The 20752-nt window shown below is 42.0% G+C and overlaps 2 protein-coding genes across 8 annotated transcripts in view; both read right to left on the bottom strand.

Moving 5' to 3' along the window:
* Positions 1-934: 934 nt before the first annotated feature.
* Positions 935-20585, bottom strand: LOC125888425 (uncharacterized). Of its 2 annotated transcripts, none has more exons than XM_049575803.1 (2): positions 19510-20585; positions 935-1685 (listed from the first exon to the last, which is right to left on the bottom strand). In XM_049575803.1, the coding sequence occupies exons 1-2, from the start codon at positions 20517-20519 to the stop codon at positions 1331-1333; spliced, it is 1365 nt and encodes a 454-aa protein (XP_049431760.1). In that variant the 5' UTR covers positions 20520-20585; the 3' UTR covers positions 935-1330. The 2 variants fall into 2 exon arrangements, with proteins under 2 accessions (XP_049431760.1, XP_049431762.1); XM_049575805.1 differs by having other exon boundaries at positions 935-1824; positions 19649-20585.
* LOC125888423 (uncharacterized) overlaps positions 11554-20752 on the bottom strand; it is a 70463-nt gene continuing 61264 nt past the window's right edge. For 3 of the 6 annotated variants that reach the window (XM_049575801.1, XM_049575796.1, XM_049575800.1), the window contains exon 2: positions 18616-19098. The gene's annotated coding sequence lies outside the window, so the exon portion shown is untranslated. Of the gene's footprint in view, positions 11767-18615; positions 19099-20752 lie in introns of those variants that run through there. The other 3 variants (XM_049575802.1, XM_049575799.1, XM_049575797.1) reach the window with 2 other exon arrangements.

Genomic DNA, 20752 nt, shown 5'->3' with positions numbered 1-20752 from the left:
ATTCCCTGTAGATCCTTCAGGTCCTCGACCTCTGGTCTACTAAATGTAATAGAACTAAAAGGCACGGTGATGCTGCGTTCAGTGTCTCAGACCCTCGTCTCTGAAACTGCCTTCCAGGGGACGTCAGACTCTGATTCAGTCGACAGCTGCAAACAAAATCTTAAAACCTTGAAATCTTTTTAGACTTGTATTTATGTAGCTTTCATTTACTTAATTGGTATCAAACTGTGTTTATATTTTTTATGTGTGTGTGTGTGTGTGTGTGTGTGTGTGTGTGTGTGTGATTGTGTATTTGAATCTTATTTATCTTATACCCTGTTCTATCTGTATTTTGTCACGTTGAGCTTCGCTTGCTGTATGAACTGTGCTATACAAATAAAGTCATTATTATTAATATAATTTCCTCCTTCCACCACATCATTACAGTGTCACCACAGTCACTCTCAGGTTACACTTCATCATGTTTTGGCAGCTACGAGCACATGAGCATTTGAACACAACAATCCCCACAACATGACTGTTGAGTTCAAATCAAAGTTTGGGAGCTAGAATCCAGCTGACTGATATTCTCTGCATTTTCCTCCACTCAATCTGCTTTCCTGCACCTGGCCTCAATATTAGGATTGGATGTGTGCACACACTTTACTGTGACCTTTATTTAGTGACATCAGAAAACCACATTTCTGACAGCCTACATGATCAGAAGAGTAAAAAGTGGGTAGCAGGTCTGATTGTTTATAATATCACCTTTATTATAGAGACACTTGATTATTGATTGATATAGAGCAGGGTATAATAACAATCATATAACACTGACAACAGCCCAACATACAACAATTATAAATGCATAAAAGGCAACTCAGATTCCTTCACATAGAATAAAAGAATCACAGAATCATTTCAAATCAAACATCAGTACAATAACACAAGATACACATCAGTCAAATGATCAAAAACAACAGCTGAGGTGAAAGCAATGTTCAAAGATTGATTAGTGAAACGTTCCAAAATATTCCAAACAATATGACATAACAGAGCAGCCCCCTGCTGTGTGTCAGGGTGCAGCCCAAAGCAGTCATCCCTATAATCACATGGATCCACAACAACACAAAGACAAACTAACTACAATATATATCATATATACATATATATCTGCACCCTGTCAGGATCAAAGCTTGACTTCTAAACTTGTCAACTTTTTCTCCCAACATTCTTTCTATTATTATTCTGATTGTTTTGTATTCATTTGTCTTTTTTCCCATCATCTATTTCACCTCTTGTACTTTTGACATTGTCACAGACAGACAGTGAGGAAATGAACATATGCATATTAACTGTGTGTCTGAGCTGAAAGCTGCTCTCCTCTCCTGCTCCTCTGATTCACAGCCACTACAACAACACAGAGCATCACCAGCAGACCATTGAGCACTGAGCATCTCACTGTGTAGAAGGTGGAGTGAATCCCAAAGGGATCTCTGTACATTAATACAGTTTTGACTGATGACACACACTGACTATTTTGGTCACGAACTGCACACCAATACTCTCCTGTGTCTTTCAGTGAGACATTAGAGATAACCAAACTCCCATCAGAGCCAGTGCTCACTCTGCTCATGGCCTGACTCGTGTCTACAGTAACGATTCTGCCTTCTGTTTGGTTCGACTTGATGAACCAAACAGGCGACCTACCCTTCTTCAAATCTTTGCATGGCAGAGTGACTTCTTCTCCCTCTGAGAAGAGCTCAACAGCAGGAGGACCAAATTTAGGACACACCAACAGATAATAACTTTTCACCCTGAGAGAGGTTTTACAGTCATACAAACCTGTGTGATTTAATGTCAGTGATGAAAACACCAAAGAGTAGTTTTGGTCCACTGAAGGCACAGTCTGGTTTGTTGTGTTGTTTAGTTCAGTGTTGGAGGTGACATTAACCCAACGTGGGGGCTGGTCATCACTGAAATCAGTGAGAGTGCACGGCAACACAGCCGTCTCCCTTGCTGAGTGATAGAGAAACTCTGGCTCCTGGTGATACAGTACACGTTCACTGCTAACACACTGTTGTCGGTTCATCAGCAGACAGGTAAACTCTTTCTTTAACATTGTTGTGAAGTTGAATACACGCAGATCTGATGAGTTTTTCTCCACTTGGTATCTTGATCCAGTGTCATCCATCACTGATGTCGTATTGTCCCCAAAAACTTTCTTCCATATTTCTTGTTCATATCTAAAGTCACGTTTGAGCCACAGGAAATCCAGATTGTCAGCTGCTCCAAAACATGGCAGGTCCACTGTTTCTTCAGGTCTCAGTAAAGACATTTCTTGCTCAATCCTTATACTACAGACAATTACACTGCTGTTTCTCTCATATGTGACTTTGCCGTCGGTCCAACACTCCTCTTGGTACAGGCCGGAGTCTGAATGGGTCAGGTTGTGGATGATGTAAGAAGGAATATTCTTCCTGCTGACAACTGAGAGTCGTTGTTTCAAGTCTTCAGGTACTGTGGAGTTGTGGGACCAGAGGTCAGAGGTGTTCCACAGGACAAGCTTCTCCTCACCAACAAATCTGGAGATCAGGCAGGAGCTGGCCTCCTTGGGGAGGTGGAAGGTGAAAGAGTGCCCTTCTTTCTTGATGGTGATGAGTTCTTCTGCATGAATGTTGTTGATGAGAGCAAAAAGCAGGAAGCAGAGCTCTGTGACTGCAGCCATTCTGCTCTGAGGTCTCCTTGTGAGTGTCGTACAAACACTGACAACACTCACCTTATCAGCTCTGTGTCAACTCTCATCAGCAGCTTCTCTTCTTGGCCGTAACAACGTGACGTCTTTATCTCATCATCATCAGTGGAAACTTTGAGGCGTTCTGCTCTCTATCAAGTAATCTGTGTCCTTTGGACATATCTAAAACCACTGAGGCTGTCGTGTCTTCAAACACAGATTATTGAGAGATGTGGTGAAACCACCAGAGACAAGTGTGTGAGAGAGACATGGACATAATGTGTGTATGTGTCTACATCTGTGATGGAGAGAGAGATGAGCTTAAGGAAATATAATAAATATATCAAAGTGTTCTGGTACCAGGTACAGTTATGAACCTCTCTGTGCTCCAACATGGTGTTCATTATGGCCGATCCATGACTAGCACACAAGTCCAATAACAAACAGCAGACAGAGAGTGACGACAGTGTGAAGGTCGTCTCATCCCTCTCTGCATGTCCTCTCCTTCACTCTTCGCCTGCTTTGCATTTAACTCTCACTGGCTGAGACACATTTAGCCCATGAAGAGACCACAACAGCTTTTTGTTCCTATTTCAGCTGCTGAGTGAGTTTTCTGGGGATTTTGTGGACGTTGATGCAGCCTGATGCTGCTCATGTGGTGCAGGGCCCACAGTGTATTTTCTGTGGTGTGTTCCAGTCGCCCTCTGTGGACCAATGCATGTGTGTCTCAGCTCAAGTTGGACCAGTGTGGTGGACACGACTGCTGACGTGGAGTCTGTGATTCAAGTCCCTCCTCAGGTACGCCACACAGGAGTGTATGTGATGAATGTATGTGAGGTTTCATTTGTCGGGACACCAACAATTTCAACTTGCAAATTTCTTCATATGAATTTCCACTGTGGACCAACCAGGAGGAAACAGAGAACACATAAGTCCATGTGAGCCCGGGGTTTCGAGCTAGCTTGATGGGTAATTTCAAAACTATTTTTCAATGCTTTTGTTCTGACTTGAAATGTTTGTAGTGCAGACTGATCAGCTGACTCTGCAGCTGATAGAGGAGCTGATCATGTGACCTTCACCTGTATGACATATTATACAGTAAACCTGCCTTATGAAGACTTTAATGCATCATCTGCAGGCTGTCAGTTAAAAGGATACATTTCAATGGATAAATAAAATGAAAAACAAATCACCTTTATTACAAATACATTTGAGTATTTTCAAAGTGTAAAACTCATTAAAATGTGCAGAATTTACATCACAGGTAATTACACATTAATTTGTACCTTAAAGGACCAGATTTGTTTTAATCAAGTTAATTAATGGGCGACTTGATGACGCAGCACTGAGAGGACACGCAGCACCTGGCTCCCGCTCCATACATTTCTAAAAACATATATTTGTGGACCTAGTCAGCCAAGTGTGGTTACAGCTCTTCATGCAAAGACAAAGAAACGTGTCTAAAAAGATCAGAGCATATGAACTAGAGGAGAGCAGCGACGGCTGCAAAACGCAAGTAAGGTTACTGAACCTCAGCATGGTGCAGCTAACCTAGCCTGTGTGTCATCAGACCATGTGAGTGACAAACTTGTTGAAGACATCACCAGTAAAGTCGCTGCGGTGCTTGAGGAGAAACTGTCTAAATTCTCTGAGACACGAGACTCTATCACCACACGGTTAGAGAGCGATGATCACCGTATGGAGGAAGCTGAATGCCGTATTTCCACAGCCGAGGATGACATCTCCACCATGAAATCACAGCTAGCCCGGGCCGAGGAGACCATATCCATGCTAACCCAAAGACTTGAGGATCAAGAAAACCGCAACCGTCGTGGCAACATCAGGATCTCTGGGCTACAAGAGGGGACTGAGGGACGACAGCCCATTATCTTTTTGGAATCATGGCTCCCTTCTGTGCTCGGCCTTGACACTAAGAGGGGGACCATCAATCTGGACAGAGCTCATCGCACACCTGGCCGACCGCAGCCAGGTAACCGAGACAAGCCCCGAGCCGTGATGAAGCTGCACAACTACACAGACAAGATTAAAATACTTGCAGCATTTAAATCCAGACAGCCTCTGGCTCACGATGGACAGGAGTTTGCCATTCGCTTCGATTTCACAGCAAGTGTTATTCAGCAACGGAGATGCTTCAAAGATGTGTGCGGCCAGCTGATCAAGAAAAAAATCCGGTTTCGTATGGCCTTCCCTGCTACACTCACTTTCATATGGAGAGAAGACCTTTACCTTCACAGATGCAGGAGAGGCACAGAGAGTCATGAACGGCATGGGACAGGTAACCCAGATACCGGAGTAAAAGGATTAAAGGTCGGTGATCATCTGATGTGGATTTGTGATACAGACTAGGCCTATTACAAGGTCCAAAATGAACTACTTAAGGATTCATAGCCTATAGATGTGTGTATATTTATATATATATATATATATATATATATATACACTTTTTTTTCTAATTTGATACATGAAGCCATCTGGACTGCAAGATATGATTTCAACTATTTCTCATTTTATACTCTGTTCTACCAAAGGTTTTGATGGCTGTGAGTTAGATTAAATTTAGTTGTCTGCAGAGTAATTTGTTATCATACAGAAAGATATTTAATACACTGAATCAGCTTTGGTTCTTGAACATATAGGCTATTTTTCTATTAATTTATTGTATGCTTTTTTTTGTTCATCCTTACTCAAATCAAGCCTTCAAAGTGATTATAAAATGGTGGAAGGTTCTCCTCCCAACTATAATTTAAATATTTATAGGAATTATGAAGGTTTGGGATTCTGTGTACCTCCCTTTTTTCTGCTATTTTCATATTTTTTACTTGTTTATAGGAGATTTATTGAGTGTAGGCATGAACATAACCTATATGGGTCTTCAGTTTGTGGGAGCGGGGGAGTGATTTGTTGGTTAGGGACTGTTTCTCGGGAGGGATAATGGACTCTACTGCTATCCTTGTGACGTGGACTGCAACGGTTCTTGTCTGGCTTTGCAGGCTTTGTCCATTCAGCATCACGTGTCTTAGTTTAGGGGTAATGGGAGTTTTTTTCTTTTTTCAGTGGGATTTTGGGGATTTTTAGGGCCACTTCCTTTAGGACTACCCCTTTATCAATAGGGTTTTCAACTTGCACAATACAAGCTATAGTGTGTCTGATAAATTGTATATAATCAGAAGACTCAGTATTATGTATTTTTTTAATTGTTATATAAGGCTATGAGTTCAACTAAAATAATTTCAATCAATGTAAAAGGGGTAAATCATGCTATGAAGTGTAAGAAAATTCTTACATGGCTCAAAAAAGAGAAGGCAGATATTGCATTGCTGCAAGAGACCCATGTGACAGATACAGAACATGAGAAACTTAAAAGAGAATGGGTGGGCCAAATTTACTTTTCTTCATTTTGTTCAAGTCGGAGAGGGGCCGCAACACCTATAGATAGAAACATCCCTTTTGATATTGAAAAATATGTAAAAGATGTGGAGGGGCGATATGTGTTGATTAAGGGTACTTTATATGGGGAGTCCATCATGATAGGCTGTATTTATGCACCAAACGTTTACATGAGCTACATTTTATTCTAAACTCACATCTGATGTCTCGTCTATGTTAACTCCTATCGCCATCCTGGGTGGAGATTTTAATTGTGTGGTAAATCCAGAGTTAGGTCATAAACCACCTTTAATGACTCCCCCCTCCAAAAGGTCAGTAGTTACTAGGGAAATGTGCACAGATCTAAACTTGTTTGATGCCTGGCAGGTTCTACACCCTACGGAAAGGGATTTTACATTTTTTTTCAAACCCTCATCAAAGCTTTTCACAAATTGATTATTTTTTCACCTCTAGACAGGTATTGGATAGATTAGAGGAAAGTGGCATAGGAATTCGCACACTATCTGATCATTCTCCTGTCCATATATGTCTCTCTCCACCCTTCCATGATGCTAATTCTCACCAGTGGAGTCTTGACCCGTATCTTCTGAGCAGCCCCCCTTTCATGACATATATTAAGGAGCAATTTGAAGCCTATATGACATTTAATGATGTTAGGGATATAAGCCCATCAACTTTATGGGAAGCTGCCAAGGCCTACTTAAGAGGTGCAATAATTTCATATAGTGCAGCTAAGAAAAAAAAAAGCTCTTGAGGAACAAATAAAGCTGGAAAAAGTGCTGGCAAATTTGAAAGCTGAACTTAAACAAAATCCATCCAGCAATCTTTCCAGAAGAGTAGTTTCGCTAGATCAGCCTTGGACGAGCAAAAGGGTGAATCTGCAATGTTTTATGCTCAACACAGGTTGTATGAAATGGGGGATAAGCCAGGCCATTTACTGGCTCGTCTTGCTGCAGGGAGACATGAATCAAAAGCCATCTCTTCTCTGGTCGACGCCACTGGCTGTAAACAATTTGAAACCAAAAAAATATATAATATTATGTTGGAATTCTACAAAAAACTATATACATCAGAGTTTGATAGTACTTCAGAAGAGGTAGGTAGCTTTTCAGAACAGGTGAATTCGGTTGCATTGAAACAGGACGATAGAGATGTATATATGTAGACCAGTAACTACAGAAGAACTATTTGATACTATCCAATCCCTACAAAACAGTAAAGCTCCAGGACCCGATGGCTATGGACCAGAATTTTATAAGAAATTTGCTAAATTGGTAACAGATCCACTTCTACGCATGTATAGTTTATATCAAACTGTTTTGGTTTTGAATCAATCAATCAATCAATCAGACCTCTGTACATGTTCCCATTCAAAGAAAACCACAACACACTGGTTGATTTGGACACAACAAGCCTTTATTGTCTTTCTCGTCCAGGACAATCTTGCAAAGCAGATCTTTAATCTCAGTGAAGCTTTTCATGGTTAAATCAGGTGAAAATGTCACAAACTAAAAGGCTTTTAAAAAGTCCTGTGTCAACGTCAGTTCTACAATTCAACCAGCAGATGGAGACACAGACTGTGGGACCTGCAATGCAACATGTCCTCAGACTCTCTTTCCAGTCCTGCTCACCTGACGTCCCCTCGCACCTACACACCTGTTTCCACTTTCCCTCATCAGCCCTGCAGTTTCTAAGCGGCCCTTTTCCACACACTCCTTGGGTCCGTCCCAAGTCCCTTAAAATTACTGCAAACCACCTAACCTAGTCACCTTAACTATTTAGTCCCTCCCAATTAGGAAAACATGCAAGGAGTCAGGAGTGAGGAGTGAGGAGCGAGGATTGCTGATAAGAGACATGAGACGGCCTTACTCTGAAGCGTCACGTAAAGCGACGTCCTTTTCTGATGACGGCAGCACAGCCGGATCTGCTGCATAACGGAGCCAGTGTTTGGCGTACATCCCAAGTCACATTATATTCACTAATCAAAGCCAACTGAGGAGGGATTCCTCTTCCAGGACGGACAGACGAGCAACAGATGTCGTACAGAACAGATCAACATGATAAATTAACAGTAATCCGTATGACACAATGAGACAGAGAGAGAGAGAGAGAGAGATGCAGGACAGACTGTAATGACAGTAGCTTACAACAACATAAATGAAAGTAATAATATTAATTAATATTAATATTAATAATTAATATTAACTACAAGCTATTAAACATTATTCCACTCACATGACATGCAGGACAATTAATGATGGGCAAATGTGTGTGTGTGTGTGTGTGTGTGTGTGTGTGTGTGTGTGTGTGCGTGGTGTTATATCAACACGTGTGGTTCTGGACATGATAAGCTGTACATTTAACAGCCACACATCACCGACAGTCTGCTGAACAACGCAACGGGTTGTGAACGAAATAAACTTAATTACAACATGACAGTCTTACAGGAAATATCATTAACGTTACTCTTTGTAGTCACGTAGGCATGTGAATTACAGTGTTTCATTGCAAAGAATGCATGTAACGGGTACACTTGCGCTGTTTCTCCGCCATCTCGTTCAAATGAGCCAGATGCAGGGGGCGGGTATTTATACGTCAGGGCCTCAAGCTGTAAAACTCTTTCTGTTAGGAACCTCTCGTGTTACCTTACTCATCGCACCTAACAGATCCCTCCTAACTCCTAACGCTAACTCCTTACTGGCAGGAATAAGACACATGAGACAGCCTTAAAGATGGCGGACCTCGAACGACTTCCGGTTCAAGTCAGGAGTTAGGAGTTAGCAGTATAAAATTAAGAGACTTGGGACATACTCCTTGTCACTTTGTCACCATGTGCCTCATGCCTTTGCTTTCTAGCATCTGTCACCTGTTTCCTGTCTGTTATCTGTTCCAGTTGGTTGGCCTGCATTGTGTTTTTGGATCTCTGTCCTGACAAGATGGATGTTAATGTTGACTGTTGTGGTGACACACAGAAAACCTGTCACGTCTAGTTAGGGAGATAAACAGGAATGAAACAGTCAGATTCCAACGGATGATTTATTGCTTGGAAACAAGAGTGTCCATGTTTGAAGCGTCACGTGAGACTGAAGAGAAACTGGTTCCATTGCAGAATATCCTAGTTTGTTCCAAACAGGTGCATGGTGCTGTTCTCAGATCAGTCTATTCTACTATCTGTGCTGCTCTCTGCTCCCCGCCTTCACATGCTCCTCTTCACCTGACAACAGTTGTCATGCAGTTGATGTGCAGATTGGATCCTTTTCCACAGACACATGGGGGTGTGTCTAATTCTCACAGACACACAGAGACTCTTCAATCAGGCTTTTGTTCCATCACAGGACTGAAACAGCACTAGTAAAAGCTGTAAACCATCTTAGAATGAAACTTGTTGAAGGAGAGATTTCAGTTCTTGTCCTTCTTGACCTAAAGGCAGCTTTCAACACCAGTAATCATAGCGTCCTTCTAAACCAGCTTCATACCCATCTGAACATTTCAGGTTCAGTTCTAACCTGGTTCAAGTCTTATCTGACAGGAAGGGACTATGTTGTGTCCCTGGGTGAGTCACTGTCTTCTAAAACTGAGGTCCATTGTGGTGTCCCCCAGGGGCCCATTCTGGGACCCACTCTTTTCAATCTGTACATGTTTCCTCTGAGAAATATCATTAGAGAGCATGACACTGAATTCCATTCCTATGCTGACGATGCTCAGCTGTATATGTCATTCTTGTCAGATGATAAAATCCCAACTGAAAAACTTTCTCGTTGTATCGGCCAAATTAATACGTGGATGTCCCAAAATTTCCTGCGACTCAACAGCAACAAAACTGAGGTTCTAACCATTGGTACAAAAGAAAAGCAATTTCAATGTAATATCATTTAGAAAAGCTGGCTGTGAATAAAAAGTATGACGTAAAGAACCTTGCTGTTATCTTTTTTTGTTTTTGGGCATTTTTTTTTTGCCTTTAATGGACAGGACAGTCAAGTGTGAGGAGGGGGGGAGAGAGAGGGGGAGTGACATGCAGCAAGCGGCCACAGGCTGGACTCGAACCCGGGCCGCTGCGGTAACAGCTTTGTACATGGGGCGCCTGCTCTACCACTAAGCCACCGACGCCCCCCTTGGTGTTATCTTTGACTGTGACCTGTGTTTTGAACCCCAAGTGAGAAACGTCACCAAAAATGCACTTAACATCTTTGAAATATTGCCCGTTGCGACCTCTTTATCTAAACAAGACACAGAAAAACTTGTTGATGCTTTTATCTCACGCAGACTGGACCACTTTAATGCCTTCTTCTCAGACCTCTCAAATAAACCTTTAAACAAACTGTAGATGATCCAAAATGCAGCAGCACGTCTACTCACCAAGACTAAACATGGAGAACACATTACTCTCTTGCTTTTTAAATCTCTTCATGGACTGGCTCCTGACTATTAATCTGATATGTTGGTCAGATACATTCCCTGTAGATCCTTCAGGTCCTCGACCTCTGGTCTACTAAATGTAGTAGAACTAAAAGGCACGGTGATGCTGCGTTCAGTGTCTCAGGCCCTCGTCTCTGAAACTGCCTTCCAGAGGACGTCAGACTCTGATTTAGTCGACAGCTGCAAACAAAATCTTAAAACCTTGAAATCTTTTTAGACTTGTATTTATGTAGCTTTCATTTACTTAATTGGTATCAAACTGTGTTTATATTTTTTATGTGTGTGTGTGTGTGTGTGTGTGTGTGTGTGTGTGTATTTGAATCTTATTTATCTTATACCCTGTTCTATCTGTATTTTGTCACGTTGAGCTTCGCTTGCTGTATGAACTGTGCTATACAAATAAAGTCATTATTATTAATATAATTTCCTCCTTCCACCACATCATTACAGTCAACACAAGTCCCCACAACATGACTGTTGAGTTCAAATCAAAGTTTGGGAGCTAGAATCCAGCTGACTGATATTCTCTGCATTTTCCTCCACTCAATCTGCTTTCCTGCACCTGGCCTCAATATTAGGATTGGATGTGTGCACACACTTTACTGTGACCTTTATTTAGTGACATCAGAAAACCACATTTCTGACAGCCTACATGATGAGAAGAGTAAAAAGTGGGTAGCAGGTCTGATTGTTTATGTTTCACCTTTATTATAGAGACACTTGATTATTGATTGATATAGAGCAGGGTATAATAACAATCATATAACACTGACAACACCCCAACATACAACAATTATAAATGCATAAAAGGCAACTCAGATTCCTTCACATAGAATAAAAGAATCACAGAATCATTTCAAATCAAACATCAGTACAATAACACAAGATAGACATCAGTCAAATGATCAAAAACAACAGCTGAGGTGAAAGCAATGTTCAAAGATTGATTAGTGAAACATTCCAAAATATTCCAAACAATATGACATAACAGAGCAGCCCCCTGCTGTGTGTCAGGGTGCGGCCCAAAGCAGTCATCCCTATAATCACATGGATCCACAACAACACAAAGACAAACTAACTACAATATATATCATATATACATATATATCTGCACCCTGTCAGGATCAAAGCTTGACTTGTAAACTTGTCAACTTTTTCTCCCAACATTCTTTCTATTATTATTCTGATTGTTTTGTATTCATTTGTCTTTTTCCCATCTTCTATTTCACCTCTTGCACTTTTGACATTGTCACAGACAGACAGTGAGGAAATGAACATATGCATATTAACTGTGTGTCTGAGCTGAAAGCTGCTCTCCTCTCCTGCTCCTCTGATTCACAGCCACTACAACAACACAGAGCATCACCAGCAGACCACTGAGCACTGAGCATCTCACTGTGTAGAAGGTGGAGTGAATCCCAAAGGGATCTCTGTACATTAACACAGTTTTGACTGATGGCACACACCGACGGTTTTGGTTAAAAACTGCACACCAATACTCTCCTGTGTCTTTCAGTGAGACATTAGAGATAACCAAACTCCACTCAGAGCCAATGCTCACTCTGCTCATGGTCTGACTCGTGTATATAGTAACAATTCTGCCTTCTGTTTGGTTCGACTTGATGAACCAAAAAAGCCACTCACCGTTCTTCAAATCTTTGCATTGTAGACTGACTTCTTCTCCCTCTGAGAAGAGCTCGACAGCAGGAGGACCAAATTTAGGACACACCACCAGAAAATACTTTTTCACCCTGAGAGAGGTTTTACACAAGTACAGACCTGTGTGATTTAATGTCAGTGATGAAAACACCAGAGAGTAGTTTTGGTCCACTGAAGGCACAGCCTGGTTTGTTCTGTTGTTTAGTTCATTCTTGTTTATCATCCAACGTGGGGGCTGGTCATCACTGAGGTCAGTCACAGTGCACGGCAACACAGCCGTCTCTCCCACTGAGCCGTAGATTGTCTCTATCTTCAGGTTTAACTCTGCACGTTCACTGCTAACACACTGCTGTTGGTTCATCACCAGACAGGTGAACTCTGTAATGACTGTTGTTGTTGGGTTGAATACACGCAGAGCTGATGAGTTTTTCTCCACTTGGTATCTTCCTCCATCTTCGTCCATCACTGATGTCGTATTGTCCCCAAAAACTTTCTTCCATATTTCTTGTTCATATGTAAAGTCACGTTTGAGCCACAGGAAATCCAGATTGTCAGCTGCTCCAGAACATGGCACGTCCCTTGATTCTTCAGATGTCAGTGTAATATAATCTTTTTGATTCACTGAGCTACAGATAATGACACTGCTGTTTCTCTCATATGTGACTTTGCCGGCGGTCCAACACTGCTCTTGGTACAGGCCGGAGTCTGAATGGGTCAGGTTGTGGATGATGTAAGAAGAACTATTCTTCCTGCTGACAACTGAGAGTCGTTGTTTCAAGTCTTCAGGTACTGTGGAGTTGTGGGACCAGAGGTCAGAGGTGTTCCACAGGACAAGCTTCTCCTCACCAACAAATCTGGAGATCAGGCAGGAGCTGGCCTCCTTGGGGAGGTGGAAGGTGTAAGAGTGCCCTTCTTTCTTGATAGTGATGAGTTCTTCTGCATGAATGTTGTTGATGAGCGCAAACAGCAGGAAGCAGAGCTCTGTGACTGCAGCCATTCTGCTCTGAGGTCTCCTTGTGAGTGTCGTACAAACACTGACACCACTCACCTTATCAGCTCTGTGTCAACTCTCATCAGCAGCTCCTCTTTGTGGACAGACGAACATGACTTCTTGAAGCGTTCAGCTCTTTATCAAGTAATCTGTGTCTTTTGGACGTGACTAAAAGCCTTGCAGTATGTGTCTAACCTTTTGACCTGAACATGTTCAAAGTGTTATGTTAAGTTTACTACACAGGGAGAGTTTTGTTTCATACTATTCATTTCATCTTTACTCAACCAGGTCAGTATTTAAGAATTCATTCTTTTTTACAACGGCGGCCTGGCTAAAGGCAAAGCCTCACTGCTGGTAGACAGCACCACAAAGACTGCATCAGGAACTACAGTCCTTCTAAACCAGGCTCATTCACAATGGACAACCACTGGCTAACAAGCAGCACAGCAAAGCAACTCTTCCCTCTATTCATGGACTGATAATGTAATAAGTGGGTGAAGCATTAGTTCAACTGTACAAGCTGAGCAAGACTGTTTAACTTCCATCAACCGAGAGTTGCTGAGTAATTGCTGTGATATCGTTGTAGTCCTGGTATTTCGATAAGTTTATGTCTGTTAGCTAATACTGAACACAGAGACAGACGTGCATGCAACTAAACATCCTTTTGAAAAACTGCCTCCTTCATACAACATCGATCACACACAAATACTCTAATTTGACTTTTAAATCCAAACCAGTCTCACTGCGAAATCGTTGAATACTGGCACTTGGTCAGTGGGCGCTGGCAACAGACTATGACAAAAAGCTGTCTTTTCACATTGGTATGACATGCTGCCAGTTGCTATCATTGTTTAACAGCACCCTGCGGCATCAAGGGGAAACATGGCTGGACAACAACAACAGTTAAAGCGGCGAAGGTCAGAGTAGGGCGGGCTGGAAGGGTGGTGGATGGGTCCAACATCCACTGACTTTCACCGGGAGGCCAATGTTCACTTCCCATAAGACTGTAAAGCCAAACCCTGTTCTTTTTTCCCAAACCCAACCACGTCCATGTGTTGGCAAAACTTAACCAAGTGTGTGCGTTGTTTATGAAAAATAACACCAATTTGTAGTGTTGTACTGACGTAGTGCTTTTATTTTGAAAGAGACTGTATGCAAACTGTACATTTCCTGTGAAAACAGAAGTGTGTTTTGAAAACGTACAGAGGATGTAACAGGCTCAACTTGACACGGCGTCCCAGAATGCCAACAACCAACACACCCAGGGTACCTTGGACGTCATATGTGGACGTGTAAAGTCCATGACCAAACGTGGACATGTGACGAGGTCAGAGTGAGAATGTGTTGTTGCATCCAGCTACACATGCAGAGAGGGAACTTACATCTTCCACTCTCAAATGCTATTTGGTTTTTACCAACCACATGTGGTGAGGCATATTTTCCCCTGCTTTGACTTATAATTATAATAAAAAAAATAATAATACATTTTATTTGAAAAGCTCCTTTCAAAACACTCAAGGTCACTGTGCAGTAGTAAACAAAGTAATAAATAACAACAAGGAGAGACAACAACACAGAAGAAACAATACAGAAAAAAGGAAAAGAAAAAGAAACAAAACAAACTTGGCCATCGTCTTTATAGCTGTCCCTGGTCAGCCATTTTGTGCTGGAGGCACACTGACACCACTATTCTAATGACCTCTGTGTCATCTCCCATCAGCAGCTTCCCTTTGCGGTCGGAACAACGTGACTTCTTTATCTCATCATCAGTGGAAACTTTGCAGCGTTCAGCTCTCTATCATGTAATCTGTGTCCTTAGGATGTGACTAAAAGCCTGCAGTATGTGTCTAACCTTTTGACCTGAACATGTTCAAAGTGTTATGTTGAGTTTCCTGCACAGGGAGAGTTTTATTTTATTTTACTGAAGTCATAAAGATCGAACTGTCATTAATAACGACAGCCTGTCAAAAGTCAAAGCCCCTTGAGAGAGCGAGGTGGAGGCTAAAACAGAAATGTCAAAAGTTAAAAAGTCAGCAGCACACATCCACACATTTCTGAAACACACACTACTTAACATACAATCACAACAAGCATCACATGTGACAACAAGCATTACAGAAATAACCTGCAGTCTAGCACACAAGCATCAGGCACAACAACACAGAGCAAGAGTAGCATCCAAAGGCAGTAAGACAAAGACAAACAGCAGCAGCAGGACAACCAGAAAATGCATGGGACAACAGCACGTGGCAGACAAAGGTTAGGGTACAGTTTTCTTGTGTAGTCTCTGTTTGCTTCCATCAGGCCAAATCATACAAAATAATAAAGTAGCCTACTGTATTGATGCAGATGACATGCAAATATACATATAGCTTTCACCAGGTGATTATGGACCTGTGGAACATCTGTGTCACTGTACTGAGCAAATCAGTGACCGGATGCATCAAAATTTTCTCCAACTCAACAGAGATACAGTGCTGCTTTAAAGTTTGTGAACCCCTTGAGTAATACAGATTTTTCTGTTGTTTTACCATGATTTTCTTTTTTTTTTTTATCATCAACAGTTTTTATAAATAAAATGTCAGATTAATGTTCATCAGTTTCATGTACTTGTATTGAGCAAACTGTGTGAGTAGCCAGCAGACTACGTGAACCATGGAATCAGAGTAGGTGCAAAGTAAGTGAACCACAGCTGCATTGGTAAAGTCAAGAGGGTAATAGACTCAGGTGAAACACATGTGGGTGCTTAAGTAATCAGTTAGGCAGACCAATCAAATGAGACATCCTTAGGAAAGGTTTTGGGCAGCTGTGATTAAAAGAGAGAGGAAACCAACCAAACCACTTACATACCAAGGCGTAAGGCACACAGATCAACAATGCCGAGAGGAAAGGAGACATCCGAGGACATCAGGAAGAAGATGGTGACAGCCCGACTGGGGAAAGCCACAAGACCATCTCCAAAAGAGTCAGCTCCATCCATCCACTGTAAGACAAATCATTTACAAATGGAGGGCATTCAGCATGACCACAGCTCTGCCCAGAAGTGGACGGCCATCAAAATTTTCACCAAGAAGCACCAGAAGAAGAAGAATTCAGGTATAGACCAACCCACACATCCCCTCCAGAGAGTTGCAGACGTCTCTGGCAGCATCTGGGATAAATGTACATGCGTCTACAATCAGGCAAAAAATGAATAGACATGGCATTCATGGTCAAGATGCTGGAAGGAAGCCTCTGCTCTCAAAAAAGAATACAGTTCCCCGTTTAGACTTTGCCAGAGAACACTTGTACAATCCAGAAGCCTTCTGGAAGTCCATTCTCTGGACAGATGAGTCCAAAATTGAATTATTTGGCCACAATCACAGGCGCCATGTTTGGAGAAAAGTAAACACTGCATATCAAGACAAGAAGCTCCCCCCAACAGTGAAGCATGGTGGTGGAAATGTGAAGGTCTGGGCCTGCTTTTCCACCTCCGGACCAGGACGACTCCAAATTATCCAGGGAACCATGAAATCCCAGGCCTATCAACAATTTCTTGACCAGAATCTCCTGCCATCAGTCAGGGAATTGAAGCTGGGACAGAAATGGATTATGCAACAGGACAACAACTCAAAGCATTCCAGTAAAACTACCAAGGAATGGCTGAAGAGAAAGAAGATTCACACTCTGGATTGGCCCGGTCAAAGTCTGGACCTCAATCCCATAGAAATGCTGTGGCAAGATCTGAGGCAGGCAGTACATGCCAGATGTCCCTCCAACCTCTCTCAACTGGCTGAGTTCTGGAAGGAGGAGTGGGCAAAAACCCCCAAAAGCAGATGTGAGACATTGGTTTGTGGTTACAGACGATCTTTGGTTGAAGTAATGACTGCAAAAGGAGGTGCCACAAAATACCAACTGAAAGGGATCATATACTTTTTTAATTTTTTTTAAGAAAGCAATGACTGTGTTTGGAGGGTTCACAAACCATCAAGTAGCATGGACATCACTGTCTTTGGGCCACTGACAGAAAGACAGATTGTCAGCTCACACCTTGAGGCCCTCTCTCTTATAACTAAGAGTCACAGAATAAGCCTTGGTGTTATCCTGCACTCACATTTAACTTCCACAGCCACATCAAATCTGTAACATCACCTGCCTGCTACCATTTAAAAACACTGTTAGAAGAAAGTGAGACCTTGAAAGGCTCAACCACACCTTTATTTCCAGTGGATTAGATTGCTGCAGTGGTCTGTTTGTAGGAGTTTTAAAATGAGCTGTTGAGCAACTTCAGCTTGTTCACAATGCTGCTGCTCAGGTCCTGACAAAAACTAGGAAATATGACCACATTAGTCTAGTTCTGAAATCCTTACACTGGTTACCTGTCACTCAGAGAACTGATTTCAAAATCCTGCTGCTTGTGTATAAATCACTCTGTGACTCAGCACCCAAATATATCTCTGACATGCTTGTGACATTTGAACCTTCTGGGACCCTGAGGACATCTGGGGCCGGCCTACTGACCGTCCCACGAGTCAGAACAAAACATGGTGAAGCAGCGTTTTGTTATCATGCAGCACAAACCTGGAATAATCTCCCAGGTGATGTTAGACAGCCCCAACTTACACTGTCTGTTCCACCCTGTAATGACTGCAAACTGATTTTTAAACTCCATTTTAAATCATTTTAAATAATCTTTTTATCTTTGCACCTCTTGTCTGAACTTTTGCTGTTTTTAATGGTGATTTTGTTTAAATTGTAAATCATTAAGTCATTAATTTGACCTTTTATATCTTTTTTCTCTTTACTCTTTTAATGTAAATATGTATCCTTTATTATATGTTATAATTTATTACTCTATAAATCACTTTGAGTTGTCCTACTGTCTGAAATGTGCCATACAAATAAAGCTGCCTTGCCAGAGAGGGAAGTTAAATCTTCCACTCTCAAATGCTATTTTGTTTTTACCGACCACATGTGGTGAGGCAGAACTTCCCCTGTGTTGAATTGGCCATCTTCTTTGTAGTCGTCCCTGGTCAGCCATTTTGTCCTGGAGGCCATGTGGCCTTAGACAGGCAGCCATTTTGTCGTAATGTGTTCTCAGCAGCCCTCACACACTGTCTCTGCCTTTAGTGTCTTCATGCTGCTGTCGTGCACATGTTCATGGTGCTTTTAGCCGTCATTTCACAGCAAATAATTGTGAATGTAAAACGTTCTCATTATTTTTCCAATTTTCTGTTTGTAGTTTTCCTGTAATTTACTGTCATAGCTGACCTTAGCATTTCATTGTATCTCCAATAGAATATGAGATCTATTTTACACACCAACAGATGTGTTGTCTCTAATCATTCAAATCACAATCACAACAGTAAAAAGTGGGTACCAGGTCTGATTGTTTATGTTTCACCTTGATTATAGAGACACTTGATTATTGATTTATTATAGAGCAGGGTATAATAACAATCATATAACACTGACAACACCCCAACATACAACAATTATAAATGCATAAAAGGCAACTCAGATTCCTTCACATAGAATAAAAGAATCACAGAATCATTTCAAATCAAACATCAGTACAATAACACAAGATACACATCAGTCAAATGATCAAAAACAACAGCTGAGGTGAAAGCAATGTTCAAAGATTGATTAGTGAAATGTTCCAAAATATTCCAAACAATATGACATAACAGAGCAGCCCCCTGCTGTGTGTCAGGGTGCAGCCCAAAGCAGTCATCCCTATAATCACATGGATCCACAACAACACAAAGACAAACTAACTACAATATATATCATATATACATATATATCTGCACCCTGTCAGGATCAAAGCTTGACTTCTAAACTTGTCAACTTTTTCTCCCAACATTCTTTCTATCATTATTCTGATTGTTTTGTATTCATTTGTCTTTTTTCCCATCTTCTATTTCACCTCTTGCACTTTTGACATTGTCACAGACAGACAGTGAGGAAATGAACATATGCATATTAACTGTGTGTCTGAGCTGAAAGCTGCTCTCCTCTCCTGCTCCTCTGATTCACAGCCACTACAACAACACAGAGCATCACCAGCAGACCACTGAGCACTGAGCATCTCACTGTGTAGAAGGTGGAGTGAATCCCAAAGGGATCTCTGTACATTAACACAGTCTTCACTGATGACACACACTGATCATTTTGGTCAAGAACTGGACACCAATACTCTCCTGTGTCTTTCAGTGAGACATTAGAGATAACCAAACTCCACTCAGAGCCAATGCTCACTCTGCTCATGGTCTGCCTCGTGTCTATAGAAACGACTCTGCCTTCTGTTTGGTTTGACTTGATGAACCAAACAGGCGACCTTCCCTTTTCCCTGTCTTTGCATTGTAGAGTGACTTCTTCTCCCTCTGAGAAGAGCTCGACAGCAGGAGGACCAAATTTAGGACACACCACCAGACCATACCTTTTCGCACTGAGAGAGGTGTTACATTCATACCGACCTGTGTGATTTAATGTCAGTGATGAAAACACCAGAGAGTAGTTTTGGTCCACTGAAGGCACAGTCTGGTCTGTTGTGTTTAGTACATTGTCGTACATCTTCCAACGTGGGGGCTGGTCATCACTGAGGTCAGTGACAGTGCACGGCAACACAGCCGTCTCTCCCACTGTGCCGTAGATTGTCTCATATAACAGGTGTAACTCTGCATGTTCACTGCTAACACACTGCTGTTGGTTCATCAGCAGACAGGTGAACTGTGTCTTCAGTGTTGTTGTGAAGTTGAATACATGCAGAGTTGATGAGTTTTTCTCCACTTGGTATCTTCCTCCAGCATCGTCCATCACTGATGTCGTATTGTCCCCAAAAACTTTCTTCCATATTTCTTGTTCATATCTAAAGTCACGTTTGAGCCACAGGAAATCCAGATTGTCAGCTGCTCCAGAACATGGCACGTCCATTGTTTCTCCGGGTGTCACAACCCAAAAAGGTCTTCGATCCACTGAGCTACAGATAATGACACTGCTGTTTCTCTCATATGTGACTTTGCCGTCGGTCCAACACTCCTCTTGGTACAGGCCGGAGTCTGAATAGGTCAGGTTGTGGATGATGTAAGAACCATTCTCCCTGCTGACAACTGAGAGTCGTTGTTTCAAGTCTTCAGGTACTGTGGAGTTGTGGGACCAGAGGTCAGAGGAGTTCCACAGGACAAGCTTCTCCTCACCAACAAATCTGGAGATCAGGCAGGAGCTGGCCTCCTTGGGGAGGTGGAAGGTGTAAGAGTCCCTTTCTTTCTTGATGGTGATGAGTTCTTCTGCATGAATGTTGTTGATGAGAGCAAACAGCAGGAAGCAGAGCTCTGTGACTGCAGCCATTCTGCTCTGAGGTCTCCTTGTGAGTGTCGTACAAACACTGACAACACTCACCTTATCAGCTCTGTGTTAACTCTCATCAGCACCTCCACTTTGTGTTCTGAACAACATGACTTCTTTATCTCATCATCATCATCATCATCATCATCATCATCGTCAGTGGAAACTTTGAGGTGTTCAGCTCTCTATCATGTAATCTGTGTCCTTTGGATGTGACTAAAAGCCTCGCAGTATGT

The sequence above is a fragment of the Epinephelus fuscoguttatus genome, linkage group LG5 (genome assembly GCF_011397635.1).
Source record: "Epinephelus fuscoguttatus linkage group LG5, E.fuscoguttatus.final_Chr_v1".
NCBI classification, from domain to species: Eukaryota; Metazoa; Chordata; class Actinopteri; order Perciformes; family Serranidae; genus Epinephelus; species Epinephelus fuscoguttatus.
The sequence above is the reverse complement of the archived record's forward strand: the minus strand, read 5'-3'. Positions and strand labels throughout refer to the sequence as shown.